This window comes from Callorhinus ursinus, unplaced genomic scaffold, assembly GCF_003265705.2.
Source record: "Callorhinus ursinus isolate GAN/ISIS: 27379988/994484 unplaced genomic scaffold, GSC_fseal_2.0 scaffold36, whole genome shotgun sequence".
In the NCBI taxonomy this organism is placed as follows: Eukaryota; Metazoa; Chordata; class Mammalia; order Carnivora; family Otariidae; genus Callorhinus; species Callorhinus ursinus.
The window spans coordinates 5197620-5223954 of NW_027397098.1; the positions used below are offsets into that span (position 1 = coordinate 5197620).

At 50.4% G+C, this 26335-nt stretch overlaps 1 protein-coding gene and 1 long non-coding RNA gene across 2 annotated transcripts in view; one reads left to right on the plus strand and one right to left on the minus strand.

Moving 5' to 3' along the window:
* The window catches only part of LOC112810099 (uncharacterized), a 44772-nt gene that overhangs the window by 11685 nt on the left and 6752 nt on the right, over positions 1-26335 (plus strand). Inside the window, exon 2 of the long non-coding RNA XR_003204749.2 lies at positions 16916-17070. This is a non-coding gene — a long non-coding RNA (uncharacterized lncRNA). The remainder of the gene's footprint in view (positions 1-16915; positions 17071-26335) is intronic.
* Positions 18471-26335, minus strand: part of PROSER2 (proline and serine rich 2) — a 45163-nt gene continuing 37298 nt past the window's right edge. The window contains exons 3-4 of the mRNA XM_025853587.2: positions 23058-23295; positions 18471-21372 (exon numbers count right to left, since the gene is read on the minus strand). Of these exons, the coding sequence (XP_025709372.1) occupies positions 20360-21372; positions 23058-23295 (1251 nt within the window). The 3' untranslated portion in view covers positions 18471-20359. The remainder of the gene's footprint in view (positions 21373-23057; positions 23296-26335) is intronic.

A 26335-nucleotide genomic window follows, 5' to 3' on the forward strand; every position in this document is an offset into this window, starting at 1 on the left:
TTATGGTGAGGCAAGTGAAAAAATAAGTAAAATGCATTGTTTTGTTAAGGACTCCGTCCTATCTCACTTCTCATGGGGGTCTGTTCCTAGAACTGGCGTCTTCCTTTTGGGAACCTTCCTCTTTCCTCCTGAGACCCCCTGGCGTCCCGGCTTGCCTCCGTCCAACAGGCCCTCAACCCCCATGGGCTCCAGGACTGACGGTGAAGATGTTTCTCGAGAGGCCAGAAGTGCTTCCCAGACCACTGGTCCCGGCATGTGCTGCGGTGCCCTGCCTGCCTCCTTCTGTCCTCCGGTGATGGTAGCACTCTGGCAGTCACTGGGGTCATGGGTTGGCCAGAGCACAGCACAAAGGGCAGGAAAGCCACACAGATGAACGCAGGACCCCTCTGCGGATTGAGTCTCAGTGTGAACGCTGTTGGGGGGCAGGGGGGATAATCATTTTCTTCCTGCTATTTATAGAGAAGCCAGACCCAGGAAAGCAGAGAAGGAAATGTACATCAAAAACCTTCTAGAGATACAAGACATTTTCATCCTTAATGTCCCACGCTGAGTTGTAGAAATAATTTCCTCATTTATGTGCAAGGGGAAACTGAGGCTCAAAGAGATTAAGGCGTAGGAGTGGCTGGTGCTCATGAAAGGCCTACCACAGGCCGGACACCGATCTGTGTTACCCATTTATTACTCACCAATCCCACCACGTAGACACAAAGATCTCCATTTTACCCACGGGAAACCAAGAACTAGATTCACCAGGTAACTTACCCATAGTCCCAAGGTAATAAACACTGGAGCCAGGACCAGAGTCTAGAAATTCTGGCTCCAAAGCCTGTATATTTCACCACCACGCCGTTCTGCCCTTCAGGTCACAGAGTCATTAAACACAGGACCCTGAGTTCCCATATCTCTGCCTTCCGCTTAAGCCGTCCTGAATGCCCAGTGTCTGAGGCCAAATGGCACCTCCCTCAGTACAGAAGGATGCTCCAAAATGGCTCAGTTGCAAAAGAAATGCAGGGATGCATCTGTCAGCCACGTATGCAGCTGGGCCCTCAGCCTGGCCACTGAGGACAAGTATCCCTGCTGTTCCTGGGCATCCGCCACTGACACAGGACACACACACGGGGGATGATGATTTTTACCCTTTCCCTACGTGCCGGCAGTTTGGCTCTGACTCTGGCACACAGCACAGGCTGCATTGGGGGCTGCTTGATGAGCTGGAGAAGTTCCCCTTGGCCAAGGGAGGCTTGTTTCTCCTGGGGCAGCGGCAGTGGGGGGCCTGGGGGTCACCTCTCCCTGGCCAGATGGAGGCAGGCGAAGTCTTGATGTACAGAAGGAGGTGCCTGGCAGCTTACCCCTGATGACAGAGCAGGAGGCCTCAGGCTGAGTCCAAAGCAGATAGCATGCTCACGAGACAAGAGAGTGTGGAATGTTAGGACAGATTCCTGAGAGAGGCGAGGCACGCACACAGGTCTAGTCTGGCTCAGATCCAAGTGTGCACTTCTGAGCAGAGAAAATTGGGTCCAGCTTAGGCCTGAAAGTGCGAGCACTGGAGAAAAAGACTTCTCTGTTCTGAGCTGCTAAGATGCATTACCCATGTGGCAGAATTGCTAGTCAATGCCCCAGTATGCATTTATCACATAGTACTATATTGCATAGTACTTTATTATTACATAGTATATAGTACTAGAGTTGCTAGGTTCTTAGCTTCGTGTGTCTTTAGCCGGCTGTGACCACGTGACAAAGTTCTGGCAAATGCAGTGTGCATGGGAGTGAGTTGTGTGCAAGTTCTGGGTCATGTCCTTGAAAGGAAGTGGTGTGCCCTTGCCTTTTGCCAGGCCAACCTTCCTCATGGCTGGAATGCAAACATGATGGCAGGAACCGGAGCAGCGATTTTGGGCCACAAGATGGAAGTACATGTTGAGGCTGGCAGAGCAGATAGTTAAAGGATCCTGGATCCTGAGGTTGTACAGCTGCTGTCCTAGCTCTGCCTGCCCATTTGAACTTTCACAGGACAGAGGTACAGATTTCTATCCTAAACCAATATTACCTGGGTCTCTTTGTTACAGCAAAAGCCAGCTGATGTCCTGCTCCTGCAGCTTGAAGCTCAGATAGGCTCCCCAGGTGCCCTTTGGGTTTTGTCGTTTCTCCTGTTTATGAAAGACCATGCTGTAAGGGCTCTGCACATACAGGACCTCATCTGCCTGGTCTCAAAGGGAGCAAATTTTGCAGTGAGTTTTTAGGAAGACAGAAGGGAAGACCGGCCCAGGCAGCCTCCTACCCTGCAAGCCTGTGACGGCTTTCAGGCAGGCTGTCAGTGCCTGTAGAAAAATGGGACCAGACCTGGTTCTGTTTCGTTCAAACTGAGGTTATTTTTATTATTGTTATTATTGTTTTAGAGAAAGAGAGAGAGCACGAGGTAGGGGCGAGGGGCAGAGGGACAGAGAGAATCTCAAGCAGGCTCCATGGTGCAGAGCCTGAGGCAGGGCTCGATCTCGCAATCCGGAGACCATGACCTGAGCCAAAATCAAGAGTCGGACGTTTAACTGACTCAGCCACCCAGGCGCCCCTCAAACTGAGGTTGTTTTGATAAAAACAGCTGGTAGGGGAAGAAAAACCCTGAGGGCAGTGGGAAGGATTGTGTTCTGGTCCTAACCAGGTGGCAGAATGACCCTGGACCAGTTTCTTTATATGTAAAAACAGAAATGACAATGACCACTCTTCACCCTGGTGTGTCCCTCAGGAGGCTGGGAGCACTCTTTCTATTCAAGTCTCTGGCAGGTTGCATTTTTTTTAAAAGATGACTGCCAGCTTTGCTTTGATGTCTCAAGGAGTCTGACTTAAGGGGGAAAAGCCCCTCTGCGTGTTGGTGTAAGGATTTGCAGCCCGGTGCCACCCCTGCATCCTCGGAATCATCCCGCCACAGGACTTCAGCAACCTCTGTGTTCCATTTTAAATCATGAATGTGATTATTCCAGCATCTGTGGTCTCCTGGGGCTGGCTTGGCATAGACGGGACCATCTCACGGTCAAGGGCCAGAGCGGCGCAGGCAGCCTCCCTGGGAGAACCACGTGTCTCCTGCCACTTTCCACCGAACTCACGGTCTCCCCTTCTATCTGTTCCCTCCCCTAAAGTACACGTCCTTGTCTCCCCTAATATCAATGTCTTTTCACAAACAATATCCACCTCTCTTCTGGAGAAGGCTTCTCCTGAATTCCTTCTCCACCTGACCCCCCATGCCCCCAAGGGGACCCCGGTGCTTGAATGGGCCACAGAGGCAGCTTCTCTTCTTGAGAGGAACCTAGAGATTGATGGGAGGTTCCCGGCCATCCAGGTTTAGCCCTGATTGTCAGGTCCACACTTAATTCTATTATGTTTTCCTCTTCTGATTGTTGTCCAGCAGGAATGCCCCTTACCCCTGACTTCCCGGTGTTGGGGTTGGATCCAGGGCCTTTCCTGAGCAGGAAAGGCCCCCACGGTGTAATGCAGGGTCGTGGTGGAAGGGGCGCCCCCCGAAAAGGTGCAGGGGCAGCCTGCGGTGTTTTATGTCTGAGTGCTGCCATCCCCCTCCTTCAGCCCCATTTATGAAACGACTGACTGAAGGCCCATTGCGCTTCCCGCTTGGTCTCAACTCTGTCTCTTCTGTGAAATGGGGAAAATAAAACCCAGGCCCTAAGACAGGGGACCTGACCAAATGACCTCTCGAACCCCCTGCCATCCCTGGGAACCATTTTTATGGAATTTTACAGAAGACTGACTGGTGCATTTAGAAATTACCTTAAACTTTTACAGAAAAGTTGCAAGCACGGTATAAATATTTGTCCAGATCCATGTGGGAATAAATGGCTGACATGGTGCCGCATTCACCCCTGGACATTTCAGCATTATCACCTTACACACAAGGACATTCTGCTACATAACCACGACACACCCGTCAGTCAGGAGTGTGTCCGCTCCATTCCTACCACCCGGTCATCCTGGCCCCTTCAGATCCCCCCACTGTCCCCAGTCAGGCCTTTGACCAGATGTGCCCAGCAGAGAATCATGCATCACATTTGGCTGTGAGCTCTCTTCAGTCTCCTACTGTCTGTAAGAGTCTTGTGCGCTTGCACGGCGTCTAGACCTTTGAACACCGCAGACTCCATATGGGGTGGCCCTTGGTGGTTCAGGTCATCGTGTCACATCCACCAGCAAGTGGTCTCCACTTGCTCCATCATAGATGGATCATTGATTCCCTGATTAGGGTCCGTCGGCCAGGTCCTCGCAGGAAGCCAGTTTGCATTGGTGATTATTCAGTATTTTTGTGGGGCGGCACTTTGAGACCATGGAAATATACATTTACTCCTCAAATAGAGTTAATTAATTCAAAATACAATTATGATGATAACTAATTGATATAATTAATTAATTGGCATATGTGTGGACTCGTGGTTTCCTAGTCCATCCTGTGGGTTATGATTCATTATTATTACCATGTATCTTGATGTTCAGGTTGTCCCCAGTGTGGTCAGTGGGAACCCATTCCAGATGGCTTCTGTGTCCTTCTGATGTGTCCCCATCATTCTCTGAGCACTTCTGGCTTCTCTGGCACAAAAATACACTTTAGGCTGATCTTGCAGTTTCCTGTCCCAAGCTCTGGAGCTGGCCATTCCTCTCAAAAGCCCCAAGTCTTTCTGGCAGACCGTGGATGGTGACAGAGACTCTCCTTGATCTAACCTTACTTGGGCTCCCCTGAGCTCTCTGCTCTGCTGGGCCCAGCGTGAGCTTCCTGTCTGTCCTTGTGAAATCCACTTTGAGCAAGAACCGTGCTAAGTCAGTTTATTACCACCCCTCTGGCCCACACCAACCACCCTGGCTATCTGATCAAATTCCTTGTCCCCAACCTGGACACCTAAGCACCCTGGTCTGTGTTCAGCAGTTCTGTGGAGTTGTTGAGCAGGAATGCCCTTTACCCCTGACTCCCCTGTGTTGGGGTTGGATCCAGTCTGATCCCTCTCCCCTACCACAGACCCCCCTGAGTCATCCGCCATCCCATCCTTAACGCGTGTCACGAACCATTTTTCTTTTACGAGGATGCCATCCCCCCACCCTCCCTGGCTCTGGGCCACCTATCCTCAACAGCCCTCTCCCCACCTCCCCTGCAGCGTGGCCCCTCCCCCATGGAGCCTCACCTTCCCATTCCCCCCCACCCCAACCCCTTCATGGCTTTTGCCTGTCCTTGTTGTAGGGAAGGCAGAGGGAGGAGGAGCCTATGAGAGCCTTTGACAGTGGAATCTTCCAGTCAGCGGTGATGGTCTCTGCTTGGGAACCAAAGACAACCGTGGCGATGCTCACGCGGACTGTTCCCTAGAGGCTGAGGCTTTCTTGCTTGGATTTTCTGTGACCCTGTCTGTACCTCTTAAAAAGAAGAGCCGTTGGTGGCATTCAAGAGAGAACAGATCCTTTTTTCCTTCAGTGCTTCCACATGAGCTTCAGGCCACAGGAGTGTCCTTGGATGGGTTACATTTTAATGATCCCTCCAGCTTTGGGGCTGGTCAGAAATTTTCCACGTCTTCCTCCTGGCTGTTCATGCTTTTGGGAAGCAGGCCTGGTGCCAGCAGTCTGGTCTGAATCTCTCTGAGCATCGCCAGGACTCCCAGCCTCCAGCGCTCCTCTCAACAGCAGGCTGAGAGGGGTGTAGGCTCTTTTGGGGTTTCCCTCAGACCCCCTTGCAGATTCCCCTTCTGGGGTGGGAAGAGACAGACAAGGTGCCAGTGGACAGAAGAGACTTCAAGAAGCCTGAGCATAGATAACTGGGGACTAACAGCCCCAGAGGCTACAGGGCAGGAGCCTACCCACCACAAGGCCAACAAGGCTGAAAATGCAGGGACCCTCACTTGCTCGGCCTCTTCCACAGCCTGTGTGATCTGCAGTCACGGTTCTGTAGGCTTGGTCTTAAAGAAGGATCTCCCAAATTCTCTAAGCTGTGGGCCCCACAACCTGGGCCTACCCCAGGTCTGATGCCACGTGGGATGTGATTCCAGCTCCTGTGTGTCCCAGAGGGATGGGAAAGGCCCAATGACAGGACCCCCTCCCCCATCCCCACCCCAGGCGTGGGCAAGTGGCTTAGTGTCGTAGTCAAGAGCAACCCTGCTGGGGTTCAGATCTCAACTCTGACATTTACCCGCTGTGGGATTCTGGAAGTCCCCTCCGAGGACTGATGTGAGGATCAATACATTCGTCTGTATATGTGAACTTTATCGTCTAACCTACCTGCCCACCCACCTGTCATCTGAAACACACAGACACAGGAGTCCCCAGAAGAGCACTTAGATGTATCATCCCTCCATTCAGCTCCCTATGAAACACGGCCATGAAAGGTGCATGGCGACGTGGCACGCAGCTTGGAGAGCCCTCAATCTTCCTCCCGTTCTTCAAGGCCAAAGAATGTTCCCTGAGTTCTTTGCCTTATTTATGGAAGGTTTGGAAGGCTCATAAAGGTTTCAGAACATTTAGAGTTTGGGAGTATGGTCCTGGGCTGCTTTGCCAGAGAGCAGAGAGGCCTCGCCCTGACACATGGGATCGTGTGTGCAGCCCAGGAGGCAGAGGGCTAACCACTTGACTGTGCTGCCTCCCGGCTCTGTCCCCAGGGGAAGGGCCTGCTGTCCCCTGTCTCGATGAGGGAGAAAATGACAGGACTGAGTGCTCAGGAGGGATTAGGCTTTGGGGCCTTCAGGAGGGTTGCTGGCTGAGAAAGTGAGGAGGATATGGACCACTTTTGTGGGAAAAACCCCCAACACTAGCCTCAGAGGGTACTCTTACCTGGGAGGTGCTCCTGCTTTGTCCTGGGAATTTTTTCTTTTCTTTTTTTTTTAAGATTTATTTGTCAGAGAGCGAGCACAAGCAGGGGGAGCAGCAGACGGAGAGGGAGAGATGCGGGGCTCGATCCCAGGACCCTGAGATCATGCCCTGAGCGGAAGGCAGACGCTTAACCGACTGAGCCACCCAGGCGCCCCTGTCCTGGGAATTTCAAGCCTCCCACAGGAGATGGACCAGGTGGGGAATTGTGACCCCACTTAGCACCGCCCTGCCTGCCTCTTCCCTCATTGTCGGGAAGCTGGGTGCTAGACACTTGAATTTCACGTGCATTTCTTGCTTCTGCCCTGGCCAGCTGTGTGAGGCTACAGTGAATAACAGCATGGCCACTAGTTCTAGATGAGGCCGGCATGCCTGGGCCCTGGCTGGGCCTCAGAGCTCGGCTCCTCCCATGAAGAAACCCTCTCTAGGCGCGAGCCTGCCATCCCAGAGCCTTCCCTTCCTATCCTGACTTCCCAGAACGTGACCTCCCTGGCCCCCCCCACCATTTCCTACCCCACTCCTCCTCCCCACCCTGCTACCTGTCTTCCCTGCCCACCAACCAGCCTTTCCTACCCACCCTCCCTCCCCCATCCCATGCACATGGAAATTCCGGGGTCCTAGAAGGGCTGCAGCTCTTCACTTAGTAAAGGGAGGCTGTATCATTTTTGTCCCTAGCCAAGTCCTTCTGAAAATAAAAGGGAGCTGTGGGATGATGAGCACAGGCAGAGACTGTCCCGGTCAAGCTCGGCTAGGTGGTCACCCTGTTCCAAATCTAGTCATTCCATCCTTCCCTGGCTCAGCTCCCACCAGCCTGCACGGTCCTTCTTCCTTCTTCTTCTGGAATAAGCGCAACAACGCTTGTGTCCACTCAGCTCGGGCAGAGCTCCTGCCTCCTCGGACCTGCCCCTGGGTGCCGGCAAGAGCTGGCTTGCCCTGGCTGGCTGGACTGTGAAGTTTTCAGGAATTTTACAGGCCAACTGTTAAACACAGCCACCATCCTAAAATTAAATGATATGAACTCACCATTAAATATGGCAGTAAATACCCTAAATTCATCACTTGCTAATTACACTGTTATTTTCTATGCTCTTAATGTTATTTATGTCCACTCTGTCTGTCCGGTGGAAATACCCTGGCCAGGCTCACTGCCGCGCTTTGCTTTCCGGCTCTGTCTTCAGCGATGTCAGCTCCGTAGCTGGGAATTGGCCACAGCGGGAGTAGTAATACCACCGAAAGGGCGAATGCCTCAAACCAGGGCTGCATTTGTTGATTGTCTATACTTCAGAAAGTGATGCGAGAAAGAAAATGTTAGTCATTCAGATTAAACTTAAAAAAGCATATTTTGGGTCCCTAGCCATTATGTGGTGAATAATACACGAAATGGAGGGAATATTTCTTGGCATTTGAAAACTTAACTGATTTAGCAAAGAAGTTGCTCATGTCTGAAAAGGTTCCAGTTTAGGGGTGCCTGGGAGGCGCAGTTGGTGAAGCATCCGACTCCATTCAGCTCAGATTATGATCTCAGGGTCTTGAGATTGAGCCCCGCGTCAGGCTCCATGCTCAGTGCAGAGTCTGCTTGGGGTTCTCTCTCCCTCTCCCTCTGCCCCTCGCACTTGTTCTCTCTCTCTCTCTCTCTCTCTCAGTAGATAATACATCTTTTTTTTTAATGTTTCAGTTTAATAGATATAATTAGTATGAAAGGGAGAGATAGTTTATGATTTAAGGATATCAGATTTAAGGACAATAAATTTACTGGGGAGAGAGCTGATTGGGATGCAACTCATGGTTAAATGCAAGGGTTTGCAAAATTCAGTGAAGGCATTCTATGAGAATTGGTTGGCTATGCATAGTGTAGACTATTGTATATTTCAGCATTGTTTATAAATTGCATACTACATATCCTTTACGTCAGGAAAGTTCATGATAAACATGTTTACGTATACATAGGCACATGAGACTCTTCTTATGCATGCACCACGGCCCACCCCTTGGCCCAGGCGGGGTTGGGTGCCTCTTTTTCCTGCTCCCATGATAAACTGTGTAGTCCGTCTCACCCACTGAACTTCTTGAGGACAAAGATATCTCTGTAGCTCTAACACAATTCCATGGCACATATTATGTACCTCTCCCCAAACGTAATTAAGTACTTTCTGGATTTAATAGTTGAGCGAGTGAAGGCAACGCTGTGCACACTCTCCATGCATTTTTCTCTTCCTGGGGAGGGACCGCATTCCAGGCCCTCTTACACCAGGGTGTGGCCATGTGATGAGTTCAGCTGACTGCTGTGTGTGTGGTAGGGGGGATGCCAACCCCTTTCAGACAAGACCCTCCAGAAGCCTCTTCTTTCCCTGCTATGGGCACCCTGGAGGCCAAGTCTTCCTGATCGGGTAGCCACATGACAGAGGGGGGATGCCTTACCCACAAGGTGGTAGAGGGAGAGCAGCAGAGGGAGAGGGAGAAGCAGGCTCCCTGCTTTAGCCACTAAGATCCTGGGGTTCACTTGTTACCACAGCAGAGCCTAACCTATCCTGACTAATACAGGCAGATGGCCTGGGGCCAGGTGGACTGAGACCAGCTTGCATGGCATGTTAGTGGTGGGGGCCAGGCCAAGAACCCGTCTTCATTGTCCCTATGCAGACTGCCTCCCAACACTTTTTGGGAAGTTTAGAATAAAGTGTGAATCCAGGGTGCTTTTGTTCAAAGCCCCATTTCAGAGAATACCTGGTTAGGACCCACTCATATGATGAGGCCTCCTGAGGCCAGCAGCCTAGTAGGCACGCCCGCCAAGCATCCTCCTTCATTAGAGGATCAACAGGTATGGCTGGTGTGTGGGATTCTGTCTCCCATTAACTGTCATTAGCCTGGCTGATGTTTCACCCACAAGCACCCCTCCCTGGTCCTGTCATTTACCACTTCCCTCTGAGCGTATCCGAACAGGTCTAAGACTTGAAGGGAGAGAGAACCAGTTTTGGAAGTGATACTCTCAGGGCATAGAACTCGGGTCCCAAAGGCAAGCGGAAAAAAGAGGACGCCCCCCCGCCTTCCCTTTAGGACATCGGCTTACCTCTTGCCCTGAAGGACTGCTCTTGGTTTTGTGGTTTGTTTCAGTGTCGGCCACTAGGACATAAGCCCCCCAGGGTCTTATTTTGGGTTCTGTCTCTGTTCCGCTGTCTCCCCAGCATCTAGACAGTGTTCATTGAACGGCAGGGCCTGCACCCCTGCCTCACACCGTATCTTATGCCAGGACCGGGTGACTGACAGCCCCTCATGTGTGCCCTCCCCTCTGACCTTTGTACAGGCTATGCCCTCTGCCTGGGACACTCTACTCACCTTGTAGTACCATTAACTCCTGCCTACCCTTCAAGTCAGTCTGGCCACTTTCCCCGACCAGATCCCTTCCCTGGCTACTGCCCCATCCTCTGTCCCCTACTCCCAATACTACCTCTGTCACAATACTGTTCTGCCTTCTTGCAGCAAGTGCATGTATTTGCCTGTCTTCTCCCTGGACTGCCAGCTTGGGAACATGGGACTGTGTGTGCCCTGCTCACTGCACTATCCTTAGCCCCTAGGACAGCGCATCATAGGTGTTCAAATACTCAGAACATGAACCAGTGGATGCTGATCACAGCCAATGTGTCACCTCTTAGTCCATTCCAGGGAGACCCAGAGATGCAGTGGGGGATGTAGGCTCCTTTTCTGGATGAAGTTTCCCACTGATCCTTTCTCCTATAGCCATCATGGGCAGGCCCAAGAGAATGGCCCATGTCTACTATTTTTTCTGTCTCCCCGCACTCCCCTCTTTTCCTCAAATGGGGTTATCTCCATTCTCAGTGATAAAAATAACATACACTCATTTTAAGACTTCTGAGCTACTCTTGTGTTTCAGTGTTCACCTATTCTATGTAAGAGCTATTAAATGAACACCTACTATGTGCCAGATGCCACATCCAGCAGTGGGAATGCACATGGTAGGACATGGTCTCAACCTTCCAGGATCTAACAAATTGCCTGATGGTGTTCATTCTGCCGGCCAGGAGAACCATCCTCTGAGAACCACTGCCCAAGACTACAGCACTCTTGCAGTTTTCAGAAGTTAGGCACATCTGTTATCTTGTTCAGGCTTTCAGAATCTCTCCCCCGACTACATTAAGTGCACACAACTGGTGAGTGCTCTTAAGGCCAGGTCTTCCTGAGATGCTGGCCTCTTTTCATGGCACCAGGTGACACCTGCCATCCCCAGTGCCACAGGAGTGCTGAGAAAGCTCTGATGGGTCCGGTCGGAGCGAGGGGGCATCGACTTGCAGAGGAGGGCTCCAGGAGGACATTTCTTAGAGGGAGGGATGCAGGGTCTAGCACTGGGCTCTGGAAGGAGACCTGCTTGTGTCACGACGGGCTGAGCAACAGTGACTTGGTGCAAGAACTAGCTGTTGGACCCCTCCACCTGGAATGCAGAGCAAGGCAGAGGTAGTGCTGCAAAGGAAAGGAACTGACCCAGGGGCCTTCTGACCTGAGGCAGGTGTGACTGGGGCCTGGATCACTCCACCTGCTTCCCGGCAGCCGCTCTGGAGGCTCTGGTTGAAGAGTCCCCCTCCTTGCATTCTGCCTTAGCACCTCCCTCTGCCAGGACTGGCTGGGAGTATGCTGTGTAGGGTGGAAAGTCTGAGGGCCACAGTCTGGCCAGCCCAGCAACTCAGAATAAGCATTTCCTCCTGGGCAGCAAGGCAGCCAAGGGGCTCTGACTGGACAATCCCCCAGTGTTCCCTGGAGCCTTTTGGGCGCGAGGCTGGGCTGGGCACTTCCTCATCTGGGAGGAGGCCCTGGGAGGTGGCAGGAGAGCCCAGCTCTGAGAGGAGCTCTGTGAGTCCCAGGCGGAAAGGAAAGGAGACATGGAAAAGTGTGAACTTGGAAGAGGGAGTCCTCTGATGTTGTGTATCTAAGCAGGAAGCCAGACCTACCCAGCTCTGGGGAAGGAAAATAAACTCTGGAGACCTATTTTTAGAAAGTGGCAAAATACTGTTTCTCAGTAGGCAGTGGATTTTAAATGTAAAATTTGCTTCATTGCTGAAGTAACCACTGGACTACAGGTAGGAATGGGACTGTGGTGAGTGGTGGTATCTGAATGAGGCTCTTAGGCTGGTGCCTGCTCACCCTTCCTGCTGCTGGACTAGCACAGGGCCATTCTAGAAGGCTCTATAGGAATTCCGGCACAGACTTTGTGGTGATAATGATGATGGAGGTGGAGATGGTGCAGATGATGGTGATCAAGATAATGGTGATGGTGATGATGGTGATGATGATGGTGGTGTTGGTGATGCTGATGGTGGTGATGGTGACAATGGTGACAATGGTGGTGGTGATGATGGTGGTGATGATGGTGACAATGGTGGTGGTGATGATGGTGGTGACAGTGATGGTGGTGATGGTGACAATGGTGGTGATGGTGGTGATGGTGATGGTGATGGTGATGGTGATGGTGACAGTGGTGGTGCTAATGGTGGTGATGGTGATGCTGATGGTGGTGATGATGATGGTGGTGATGGTGATGGTAGTGATGGTGATGGTGGTGACGGTGATGGTGGTGATGGTGATGATGATGGTGGTGATGGTGGTGATGGTGATGGTGGTGACGGTGATGGTGGTGATGGTGGTGATGGTGATGATGATGGTGGTGATGGTGGCAATGGTGGTGGTAATGGTGGTGATGGTGATGCTGATGGTGGTGGTGATGGTGGTGATGATGATGATGTGGGGATGGTGATAATAGTGATGGTGATGGTGTGTGCCAAGCCAAACTTAGCCTATGTGATCTCATTCAGTCCCACAACAACCTTATGGGGTGAGTATGGGTCACCCCCTATTTTTTCAGGTGAAGAAAGTGAGACTCAGAGAAGTTAAGTCACACAGCCAACAATCATAGGGCTGGGATTCATGATTGGGGAAGGACCACCAGTTTGTGCTGCAGTTGTGTCCTGAGTGGACTGGGATTCAAACTCAGGTCAGGGTAACAACAAAGCCTGCTCTCTATGAACCCATGACAAGATATCAGATTTGGAAGGGGTGACACTGAGTACAATTCCTGTCACCTTCCTGTCCCACGGTGCTTGCAGAGTCCCTGCTCGCACACCTCCGTGGAAATGGGACTCACACTCCCATGAACAGTTCTCTCCATTTCGCTCAGCTCAAAGCCCCGAAAGTTTCCTATATGGAGCTGGAATCTGCCCTGTGTCATCTCTGTGGCTGCACAGGATTCTCTGTTCTAGCCGCCTTGTAAGCCTCTGGAGGCAGTTCTCATCGCCTCTCAAGTCTTTTCTCTCTGCGGTCTCTGCTCCTCATGAAGCCTGCTGGGTTTCAGTATGGAGTCTGGAATCGGGCAGAGTGCACGTGGGGCCAAATCTACCTTTGAAGGTGGATCTGATTTCTAGAAATAGCAAGTGGTCATTTGGAATTGCTGTGCACGTGGATGATTCAGCTGAAAAAAAAAAAGCTGGCTTAAAAGATAAAATTGGGTGATTTTTAAATCTGGCCCAAACGAGCACCGAAAGAAGTTATTCCTGGAAGAAATGTACCAAAATAGAATTTAAACACCAGCAACAGGGCGCCTGGGTGGCTCAGTCAGTTAAGCGTCTGCTTTTGGCTCAGGTCATGATCCCAGGGTCCTGAGACTGAGTCCCATGGGGGGCTCCCTGCTCAGCGGGGAGCCTGATTCTCCCCCTCCTTCTGCCGCTCCCCCTGCTTGTGCGCTCTCTCTCTCTCTCTCAAATAAACAAAATCTTATAAATAATTTAGAAAAATAAACACCAGCAACATTCACTATTAGACAAAGCATAGAGCCTTTCAAGGTAAGGAGATGCCCAGGTCTCTCAGAGCTGGTGCATCCCAATAAAATGTAGACAAAACTTCAACAATGCCACCTACAAATGTTGGCAGACTTGCAATAATCCCCGACAAGATTGGGGAAGGACCACCAGTTTGTGCTGCAGTTGTGTCCTGAGCGGACTGTGGCTGGAGACTTACAATGGGGAGAACAAGTCCAGCCCCAGAAGCCTCCGGAGGCAGCTCCCACTGGAGCTGGGTGGCCTCTGGTGAAGGGCGAGGCTGAGGCCGGGCGTGGGCTTCCGCTTTGCCTTGCCCTGCCTTGAGCCCTGATGCTTGGGGCAGCTGGGTCCCAGACTTTCCACTGAAGCCTGGTGGCCTTTCCAGTAACAACCACAACTTCAGAGGACTGCCAAGGGGCAGGCCGGGCAATGTCCCCGGGGAACTCGGCTGGCTGGGTGTGCGGTGTGTGTGTGGGAGTCTTGCACACGGGGGTGTTGGAAACCATGACTGGCAATTCCAGATTCCAGAAGCAAGTCCTGAAGGACAGAGTGGAGGCATGGAGCCAAAGGACCTGCTCTGAACTGGATCCCCTGAGGCGGAGGTCACATACAGCAGCAGGTCCAAGCAACCCCAGCCCCGGCCGAAGGGCCCTTTGCAGGCCCGGGGAACACACCCCACTTCCCTCTCCTCTTTCCAGCTCTGTGCAGCCCACCGGAATGCTCTTTCCACCAAGCCAGACTGCGGAACTGACAGTCTTCACCTGACTCCCCTTTGTTCCCCAACCATGCCACGCCCTTCGGTCCCTGTAAGCTGAGGTACAGCCGTAAATCGGGGACAGGCCCTAGCAAGTGGGGGCAGACAGAACACTCCAGGAAGTGGCTCCACGGGGGACAAGAAGGGCTCTGGAGAGGAGAAACGGGATCGTGGTCTCTCTCGGTGACACTGAGGAGGGTCAGCCATCTCCACACTCGGGAGAAGGGGCAGCTGGAAGGTAGCAGCCTGGCGAGGCACGGGCAGCTTCACAGAAGGTGTGGGAAGCGGGGAGTTTGCACATCAGGCCACCAGGGTATGGACCCACTGGCCCCCAGGAACCCCTTGTGAAGAGAAGTCTGCGTTTTCTCATCTGTAAGAGGTCGTCACACCCCTCTACCTGGCAGGTCATCATGAGGAACAGGTGGTGACATTTAGCACACTCAGAGCATGGGGCCCACAGAAGGACACAGAGACTTGCTGAACGAATCGGCGAACATGGTCCTATTCAGGACCACTTGGTTCGCCTCCTAAGCTGCATGAATTATTAGTTTCGGACAACTGCTTTCCACAATTAACATTTCAGTTGAGCTCCTTTGGTCTTTAAGATTCCTTACAAGAAGTATCACAAACCCATGCATGGTGAGTTGGGAAGAGCCTGGGGGAGGTGCCCCGGGCTGGGTTTAGAAAGCAAGCCCCAGGGAGGTGAGGCTCCCTAGCCTCCACAGCAAGCCTGGCCGGGGAGGCCCTTCCTGAACTTTCCTCCTCTTTGAAATTGTCTTCACAAGGCAAAGGTTATTTCCCTCCAACTTCAAAATACTTAGACACCAAAGGATGTCTAAGTGACAGGATAAATTCTGTCGGGAAGCTACGTAACCACAGGAGGGAAGCTACGGGAAGCTACGTAACCACAGGAGGACCAGCTGGAAGCAGGAGAGAACCTTCTATCATTACCATCCCACTTAACGTCGGGGTGTAGGTTCCGTGAGGAGTGATGTGATTGATTGTACAAAGACCACTGAGACTGGTAACAAGGGCCAGCCTCCCACTGCATGTCCCCCGCTCCAGGGGCACATACCACTCAGCGACACTCAGCGAATGCCATGGATGGAAACCCACCAGCCTCCTAGAAGCGCGTGTGCACGCTCATGCCCTGGAGCCTCTCTGTCTGACACACGGATTCCTTGTTCACTCAGCCCACCCCTTAAAGGTTATTTCCAAAACTTCGGTTGTTACCCTTGGCAGCTGTGTTTCACCCACAAATACTGGGAGGCTGGTTTATGAAGTGTAACGTGTTTATCAATGACTCAGTTCCATTAACCTCTGCTTCTGAATCTGAATTCTTCCCTCTGGCCCGGGGCCGGACCGGCACAGCCCCCGCCTCAACTACAAGCAGGGGGTGTCGGGCGGGGGTGACCTCTGAATGCTGAACCTAAGCCACCACACTAGGAGTTCTCGTGTCCAGAAAGTAGACCCCCGAGGCCCTCCACAAAACGAGGGTAGGTCTCCCCTTTGGAAATGTTCTCTGAACCTCAGAAACATGGTCAGCTGGGGAAATGGCTAGCTTTAAGGATCTAGAAGAAGCAGTGAGAATCAGAAAAGCCTGCATCCAACCCAGCCATGGAGGCGGGGAGATTCCTTCTGCCTTGGCTTTGCTCTGGATCCTGGTGTGCCCCCAAAGCAGAAGGGCCCGTGGGGGAATCAGAAGGCAGAAAGCAACACTAGGAGGCGTCCCAGGATCACACAGTTCTCTGGGCGGCGGTGGAGGCGGGGTGTGGGAGTGGAGGGGGTGTGGACCCTGCCCCTAATTTAGGGCCATTTGTGGTTTTTCCCCCACCCAGCCTAAGAACACGTGTTTGCCATTTTGGCTTTCTGGGTCATTTCTGGAAACCTCCATGTTTCCCCGCCTTTTTGCTAAATAGAAGGTTCCTACGGTTCAGATGATAAGAAGCGGGCCTGAAGGAGATCTTTACAGAGCGGGGCTGGCATGTTGGTGCGGTGATGGTATTGCAATGGAGCGGGCTCTGCCTGGCTCCTGGGGTCATCCGTGGCCTCCCTAGAAGGACAGTAGCCAGGACAGTGAGTGAGCCCGCTGGTGATGGCGGTGGTTGGCATTTCTTAAGTCTTAGGAATTTGGAATATGGAGGGAAGAGCTTTGTTATCTGTTTTTTAAAAAAGGAGACATTTTAGAAGGACTGCAAACGTCACACCCAAAGGTTGACCCTTTTTATGCTGAAAAGCGTGAGCTGGGAAGTGTGCTTAGGTCATTATCCTGTGTCCGGGCCTTTCCTTGGTGCGGACAAATGGTTTCTCCCCCAGCAGTTCTGCTGCCCTTGGGGAAGAGGGAGAACCTGGCAAGGGGCCAGGGAGCAGGGGTTGGACTGGACTGGTCAGCCGAGGCGGCAGGGGGCTGCATTCCTGGCCTGGCCACACGGCGCCCCCCTCTCGCAAATGCAGTTGAGTCCCCATCTTCCGAGGCCTCCTCGGCGGCTTACAGCCCTGCCTTCTCTTTTCTCAGGTATCTGAAAGCAGGGCTTGTCCAGTGAATAGATTAGAAAAGGATATGCCCACTTGTCCCCATACTTGAAAGCCGGAGAAAGCCCTGCTGTGAAGAGAACAAGCAGAACCTGTCTGGTGGCTTGTCATTTCAGTGACAACGCGGACCTGTCACAGGTGAGCATTCCTCACGCGCCTCCCCTCCCGACTGCCCCCCAGGCAGGCAGCTGGGGTCACAGGCCGGAGCAGGGGAAAAACACAGCAAACCAGCTCCAGAGCCTTCAGGGAACATGAGGGTTTGATGACAAACATATAATATCTCAAGGGAGAGCTGAGGGAGAAAAGCGTATTACACCTTGTCCGGGCAATCGAAAACCCTCCTAGGGAAACAATGTCCGCATTCTGCCGCCTCCACTAGAGACCCGGCACAGCGGGAACGAGTGTATTGTTTTCATATTTATCTTATTTCTCTCTCTTCGTTCCTCTTGAATAAACATCAAGAACCGATTTCTCAGATCACCTACATCAAAAACATTACCACCAAATCCTCTGTAGGGTCAAAGGCCTCAGAGCCGGAGCTGTGGGAACTTAACAAAGAGAATACCTTTCTGATTTTTCACAAATAAATAGGCCAATTCTGAGGGTCTCCTGAGGCCTCACTTTATCAACTCCTCTAAGCCCTCCGTGAAAACGGGGAGCCAACCTTAGGAGTCCCCCCCACGAGGAATTTCGTGGGAAGAATCCTGTGCCCTCCATGTCCGTGTGTGCCGCACAGGGAGGGAAGAGCAGGAGTGAGCTCAGGCCCGACCCACCGCCTTAAGCACCTCAACAGACTTAAGACGCCCCGTGTGCGGACTGTTACTCTAGTATCTGCGACGTATTGCTGTGTGTGGACGAGACTGGTCATGTGTACATACCTTCCTAAAAGCAAAGAATTCTTTTCCCCTGATTTTGAGCATTAAGATAAAGAGCTTCATAAAAATGGAGAGTGATTTACAGGTATCAATTTGAAGAGAAGGAAAAAAAAAAAAACCTGGGCACTTGAGATTCATCTTTTCTTTTCATTACAGTTTTGCTTTGAAATGGGGTCCTTAACATTCGCTTGAGGATGAGCCTTTGTGAATGTCCTATCACGTAGTTATGGCAGGGGAACGAATACCTCGCAAACTAGATGTTTATTTTATTTTATATTTTATTTTATTTATTTGAGAGAGAGCACAAGCAGGATAAGGGGCAGAGGGAGAAACAGACGGGAGTCTGAGCAGGGAGCCCCATGCGGGACTTGATCCCAGGACCCCGGGATCATGACCTGAGCTGAAGGCAGACGCTGTACCGACTGAGCCACCCAGGCACCCCCAAACTAGATGTTTTTGTTAACCTGATACATACACAGGTTACTGCATTAACAGCTATCATTTGAACCTCATACAAAACACATGGCTTTAATTACTAGGGTTTTGGGCACAAGAAATGGCCGGAGTAATAGCCAGTATAATTATGAATAAATACAAGAGAAGGATGTAACCATTTAAAAGAAAATAACTGAGCACCAAGTATAAAATGCAAAAACAAAGCTGTTTATACTTAAGATAAATCTCCAAATTTATTTTTCAAAAACGTCATTGTGAGAACAAATATACTAATATATAGTCACGTTGACCTTAATCACAGTGAAGTCACAGGATACAGATAATTCTCATATTTAAAGGATATTTAAAATGTTAGCCATATCAAGACCCTCTATCTTTAAACACTGTGTATGGCATCTCATTTTGTGAAAGGTAATACAGCCCTCAAGAATTCTTCAAACAAAATCGAATACAAATAGGAGCACAATAAAAACTATTTTAAAAACCTGTAAAATCAAAGCACCTATTTAAATTAAGACCATCGAGAATCTATAAGATTATTTCAGGAAGACACGGGCTGGATGAGACACTAAATACCATAGTTCTAAGGAAGAAAATGACCATCATTTTATGGAACTTACAAGGCAAATTGAATACTATGAAAGACGTGCTTTACGGCACATTTAAAAGTTTTAATTTAAATAATACTCAACAGGAGGAAACCGAGACTGTGACACTGGCTGAGATATAATAACAGAAGGGCGTGACTTGCAACTGGGGCCCTTCCCAGTCTATTTTTAGAGGCTTAAGACTCCAGCCTTAAATAGTTTTAATAATAATGCTTGTGGCTACAACTCAGCATGTAACACACAGTCTGGGAGAAAAGCAGTTCTTCTCCGACTGTGGAACCTAGTTTGCTGGGGTTTTTTTTTTCCCCTTTAAAGCTAATCCTGAGATCTTACTCACAGAACATGAGAGATCTCAAGAATGTTTTTATTTCCTTCTGTTTACCCTAGCTACCTTGCAACATGCACAACCAGAATTGGGTGATAAATTGAAATCAGAAGGAACTATTTTGCTTCTCTGGAAGCCTACTTGGAATATTACCTTCCTTGGGTACAGAGTGACACATGGGTGATTGTGGAGACAATGGAGATGTGCCCTTAGAGGTTCCAATCTCTGTCCCGTCGCAGCTGGTATGGTCGCATCCGTCAAGAGAGTGGGAAGGGCTTGCATCCTGTAGTCACTTATAGCGTCTTCAGAAGTTTGCAGATATGGACTCACGAATGCATGTGCGTGTGAACACGTTTCTATAAACACACCTTATGTAAAAATATACACACCATACACATTCACCACGTATCTCCCAGTGACAAAGCCCCCGCAGTCTGATGGGACTTGCTTTCTGAAAACTACCACCTTTTCCAAATCCAACCTTTCCATTCCACTCCTGTAACGCAAAATTACAGTAAATCATACTCTGAAGGGTTCAATTTTCAATTAAAAAAAAAAAAACACAAATGGGCAAACCAAATCATATCCAGAAACAAAGACACATCTAGGGTTAACACACCAACCTTTACCCCTGAAAAACAAACCGAAAAACCAAAGGAGATGCTTTGAGATGTTATGAAAATTGAACAGGCATTTCTGTTTTAGGAAACAGAAAAGGAAGAGAAAATCCCTTTCATGGATAATTGAGTGTAAGAGATCTAACCTGGCTTGGGTGTCACATGTCCTTGGGGTAAAAGTCTAGATGAGAGATGGAAGAATAACAAATCAGACCCAATCCCCCTCCTTCTAAATCCAAAAAAAAAAGAGATATGGCATTTAGGGTTTTCGGGGTTCTTCTCTGAGCGCCTGGAAAAAGGAAGACAAGATACAGGGCCATACTCTCCCAGAAGGACAGCCCTGCTCGGATGTAGCAGCGGAGTCAGGTGGCCCTTCCTGTCCCCACTCCCTCCGCCCGGCCCGCAGAGTCCTGGCACCTGTCATCTGTCATCCTCCTCAGGGCACAGTCCTGGGACCATGGCCACTGCTCCTCAGGCGGGCACACCGTGTTAGGCCTCACGGGCCTGGCCATCGTGCCTCTCCAGCACCGCACCCCCCATCCTCCATCACAAGTTCTCCTTCAGAAGGCCGAGCTTGCGCAGGGCCTCCCGGCGGGCCTCCTCCGTAGACCCGCGGCCAGAGAACTGGACGGTGATGCCCTGGGGCCTGAACCCAACAGCCCTGGGCAGCGAACCCGACCGCTTCCTGGCATCCTGGCCGCAGTCTGGCTGCCGGTGCTCGTAAAAGCTCCTGCTGGCATTCTGGCGGGCAAGTTTGCCGGCAAGCGCCGGGTCTGGACGGAAGGTGACAGTTTTTCCCGTGGAGACGACGAAGGCACTGGGCTCACTCTTCAGGACGTCGTGGATGCTCTGGAAGCCGTTGGGCAATGGCAGGCACTGTTCTGTCTGCACGCCTCTGGACTGCTGCTGAGTGCCGGCGTGGCCGCCAGCCCGTGTGGACGTGGTTTCGTGGACGGGGCATGGCTTGCTCTGGCCACGCGTCGTCTGCTCGGTGACATCAGCCCTGGGGGCCCGGTCTTCCGCTTCCCCGGCAGCCAGGAAAGAGATGCCATTGATGTTGGCCAAGACCCGGGCCTTCCGCTCCTGCACATTGACAGCTGCTTTGGAGATGGTCTTGTTGAACTCCTTCCCCGCGCTGTTGGTCACGCTGATGTTGCTCGGGAAGCGGTGGATCTTGGGCGCAGGCTGGGCCATGTGTCTGTGCCCCAGGAAGGGGTCCCCGTTCCGAGGGGCCCCCGAAGGCAGTGTCCTCCAGTCCCCAGGCTTGCCCTCCTTGGAGGGGGACGCGGGTGAAAGCGCTTCATTTCCAGCCAACTTCTCGGACATTTTCTGAGCGATTACCAGTGGGGTGGGAACAGAGCGGGGTAGTTTGGGGTGCTCTGTGGGGGGCGCAGGGGCAGGCAGCTCTTTCCTGGGGGGCGCTGCCGCTGCGGCCACAGGCTGGGAGGGTAGCACAGGAGGGGTCTGTGGACCTGCGGAGTCTGGCGAGGATGGACCCCCGGCTTCTGGGTTCCTGCCTTCAAGGACAGGAATGTCTTCCTTCCCGACAGGGCCAGCCCCTGAAAAGGAGGCAGAATCCTCATCAGCTCCCACCTTAGGTAAAAATAAATGCATCCTATTTCCTTCTTACTGAATTTACGATGGCCTCCAAGGGACATAAAGCCAACGTCAGAAGCGATGTCAGCATCCCACCAGCTAAACTCCCTGGCCCAGTGAAGGAGAACATTCTAGGTGAGTCTCACCACCATGTGATGAGAAGGCATCAGCCGGTGACCATGGAAGACTCCAGTCTGAAGGCTCAGCCCCTGGGATGCACACTGAGCCTGCAGGCTTCTAAGGACGCATGTTATCAGGAGGGAATAACAACCTGCCTTAGGACGGGGTGCTGCCAAGGGAAATGGAGGCGGGAAGGTTGGGGAGCACCCCCACATCAGGTGTTTCTAGATGAAGCTTACCTGGATGTGTCAGACAGCCCCGGGCAGAACTCAATACACCAGCCTCTGAGCCTTTGCAATATCCTTACCAGATATGGATCGCAGGTCACCCAACGCCGTCTGCGCCTACATGCACGCACCTGTCTCTTGCTGCAGAACTGCAAGCCATATCTTATTTGTCTCTATCCTTGGAATCTCACACAGCGCCCGCCAGAGCAGGCACTTGCAACTGTTGTGAAAATGTCACATTAGAGATGGATGGGCAGGGCGGCTTTCCCTCGCTAAGTGTTTCCCTTGGCATAAGTATACAATCTGGCATTTTTAAAGGATCAGCAGGTTCAAGTTAGCTGTAGGAACTACACTTCAAAGAAGTGTGATTAAAAATGGGAAATTCTTATTCAGTCTCTTCTTTGCTGATGTGGCTGCACATGAAACTCCACACCTGGAGTTGAGAACCCCGGTCTGTGAAATTTGATGTAACACACGGCCTTGCACACACACGCACACAACACACACACACACACACACACACACACACACACACGAAAGAAAATATATTTCTAGAGGCTTGTGACAAACGGCAATGTTTTGTAGTAAGAGCCCAAATCCTTTCCCTTCTGTTTCTCCCTCATCCTTCCAATTCTCATCCCCTTGCCCAAATTTATTTCCAGTATCTCTTCCAATCAGGAAAAACAGTGCCAGACAATCCCACCTCGTCCATCCTGTCTGCTCTCACAGGATTCAAAAGACAAAAAGCATGCCTCTCCTTTGAGGCTGCCCTGAATCAAGCAAACCTACAAACCTACAACCTACTAGATGCTGAGCCAAACTCTTGTCCGCTCTTTTTCTGTTTCCCTGAACCAGCGGACTTTTCAGTCCAAATACTCCCACTTTGGAAAGTCATGCTAGAGAAACAGGGGTATAAGATTGTTCAAAATCTGAGATCAAACCCAAGGGCTAAAATATAAGTACCTTGTCTGTTTTCTTCGTAAAATGAATTGTTAACACCTGGAAGTCCTTTCCAGTTTTCTTTCTCTTTTAATACATATACGAATCGATTCATGTGGCCAGCTAGTCTCATTCTTTATTTTGGCCCTTTTGGAATTTCCCTTCATGGGCTGTCTCCTAATACACTACGAAAGCATCCACTTGGTTGGACACTCAAACGACCAAGAGCATGCTTCTACCCTGCAAAAACCTGATGAGGCCGCACAGCATCCATACTGGCCGCACACAGGGGAAGACCACAATGTCCTCTAAGACACTAACGAACCAAGCCAGAGGCCTGGGGTTTGGGCTTCGCTCCTCACCTGCCGTGTCCGTCCCAGCCGGGAGGCACTCCGGTTCCCCTGCCTCCGGAGCTGGCTGCACTAAATCAATGACCTCTCCTGGCTCGTGACCGGAAGCATACTCTCCAAGAGACCCCAGAGAGTGGCCGTCACATAGGACTTGCTCTTCAAAGTCTTCTTCCAGGGAATCAATGGTCTCTTCAAAAAACAGGATGACATCCTTTTCCTCATGGGTCAGGTACTTCAGGCTCTCATCATCCTATACAACAGGTGTGGGGATTGGGAACAGAAGGGATAAAACAGTCATTTTGCCGAAGAGAAAAAATAAGACAAAGTTGGGATCTGTGCAGAGCCCCGGGTAGAATCCACATGCCTCTCAGAGTTCCCGTTGGGGAAAGTCTGCCATTTAGGGGGCCCCATGGACAAACGTGTCCCTCCCCATTGTACCTGCAAGAAAAAGAACGTTGCCAAGAAGCTACAGCAAATATAGGGTCTTAGAACCTATTAACAGCTCCAGCCTAATGGTTCCTGGTGAGTCAATGACCAAAAAAATAATTCTTGGGGCGCCTGGGTGGCTCATTTGGTTGGGCGACTGCCTTCGGCTCAGGTCATGATCCTGGAGTCCCGGGATCGAGTCCCACATCGGGCTCCCTGCTCGGCGGGGAGTCTGCTTCTCCCTCTGACCCTCTTCCCTCTTGTGCTCTCTCTCTCATTCTCTCTCTCTCAAATAAATAAATAAAATCTTTAAAAAAAAACAAAAAAATAATTCTTCTTCAAACCTCCTTGGAACACTGTTCTCAACTGACTGCTCTCAGACGTCGTCTTCCCATAATAGCAGTGGGGGACATCTCTGGTTGAAGACAGTGACGTGAATGCACATATTTATGTCCTCTTCATCCGGAAACCTCACTAAAACAACGGGATTTATTTATTTTTTATTTTTTAATTTTTTTAAAAATTGGAAGGATACTTGATTAGTACATAGCTTTTTTTTTTTTAAAAAGATTTTATTTTTTTATTTTTTGACAAAGAGAGACACAGCGAGAGAGGGAACACAAGCAGGGGGAGTGGGAGAGGGAGATGCAGGCTTCCCGCGGAGCAGGGAGCCCGACGCGGGGCTCGATCCCAGGACCCTGGGATCATGACCTGAGCCGGAGGCAGACGCTTAACGACTGAGCCACCCAGGCGCCCCTGGGATTTGTTTTAAAGGCACAAACCACGAAGACAAAAATAATAGGAATGGAGACATCAGCCACGAAACGTGGGAAGTTAGGCAGTAGCAGGACAGGTGTAACCAACTCCAAAGACCCAGGGAAGCTGGGTTTCAGCCGGCAGCCGCAGGACGCCAGTGACCACCCTGCTGAGGACAGGGGAGTCCCCCCGCCCCCCGCTCAGGCACTGGGGGTGCAGAGCAGTTCTGGGGGGGGAGGCCAAGAGGGCGGTGGAAAGAGCAGAACTGGTTCAGCAGGAATGAGGTCACCCCAGCAGAAAACTAGACGTTTTTTCTTTTTTTTCTTTTTTTTAAAGATTTTATTTATTTGACAGAGAGAGACACAGCGAGAGAGGGTACACAAGCAGGGGGAGTGGGAGAGGGAGAAGCAGGCCTCCCGCGGAGCAGGGAGCCCGATGCGGGGCTCGATCCCAGGACCCTGAGATCATGACCTGAGCCGAAGGCAGACCCTTAACGACTGAGCCATCCAGGCACCCCTAGATGTTTTTTCTTAAAGAAGGTAAAAGAGGGATTTGAAGAGAGCTGATTGTGAAGGATTGTGATGGAAACGGGGAGTAAATGAAGCCAAACAGATGCCCTGTCGACAGAAACCCGGAAGTCTTCCCTGGGGCATCTGAATGTCCAAGGGCCCAAAGGGGCCGAGCCCATGGGTTCCCCAACGAAGCAGCTCAGCAAGATTCCCCCCCTTCAGATGAAGACCACAGTCACCAAACCCCCACACAGAATTTCTAATCAGCTTCTCAATGTCCTCTCTTAAATATGTGCACATGCAGAAACTGAGCAGCTGAGAAAACCCTTTACCATGAAAGACATACCTGAACAAACAAAAAGGAAAAGAAAGCAACTTACAAAAACAAACTATGCAGAATGGATGACAATTTCTAAAAGATGACTATTAATGTCCTCAGAGAGATGAAGAGATACTGAATCCATCAAGAATAGAATGCTCTTAAAACAAAAACCCAGAGGACCAAAAACAGCTCTTAGAAATTAACACTAGGACAGCAGAACTGAAAAATGAAATCGAAGCCTAAAAGATAGAGAAATGAGTAAAGTAAAACAAATAGACAATTAAAAAAAAAACAGGGAAGACAAGAAAATTAGAGAATAAGTATGGGAGGCCAACATCTGATAATGAGAGATCCAGAAAAATAAATCAGAAAAGTAGAGGGGAAGAGAGTATCAAAATAAGTAAAGGAATTCAAGGAGAGGCCTCTCAACTGAAGGCTCTGAGCTTCCATATGGAAAAGTTACCATTAGAACAACATAATGAACAAGAATGAAACAGACCTATGTCAAGGCACATCACTGAAATCTCAGGATGCTGAAGACCAAGATCCCAAAATCTTTCCAGAGTGAACATCACGTCACAAAACAAAAGACCAAGAATCCAAACAGCAACAGACTTCTCGGCAGTGATATCAGAAGCCAGAAAACAACATCATGATTCCTTCAAAATTCTGAGTGAATTGAGAACCAGAATTTTATGCCTAACCAAATTAAGGCGGTGGTAAAATAAAGATGCTTTTTAGACAGGTGAGGTCTACACAATGGATCTCCCATGTATGCCTTTCTCACGAAGCTTCTGCAGGGTGGTAGGGGAGTGGGGTTGCTCCCCTAGACAAAGGAGTAAACCAAGACATGGGAGCTGGGGAGCAGGAGAGAATGAGAGAAAGCCAAAGGGAATCCCAGGACGCTGGTGACATCCCCAGGATGTCAACGGTGCAGTGAACAAATGCGAAGCAAGCAAATAAAACCTGCACAGTTATTAACCACAGAAGACTAAAGTTATGAGAAAAGGCATATATCTATGAATCTATTTGCCTATAGTAATAAGCACACATACACACACAGACATATGAATTATATTCACATTCATAGTAGCAAGAAAACAAGCAAAACAAGAAACCACCGAAAATGTCCAACAATAAGGATGTGGTTAAACAAATCAAGGCACCTTCACAGATGGAATATTATAAACGGTGTTTTCAAAAGAATATAAAGAATATAAATATAAGTGGAAAAAATGCAGATGGAAAAATGGAGCTTTCTTAATTTGACTTAAATA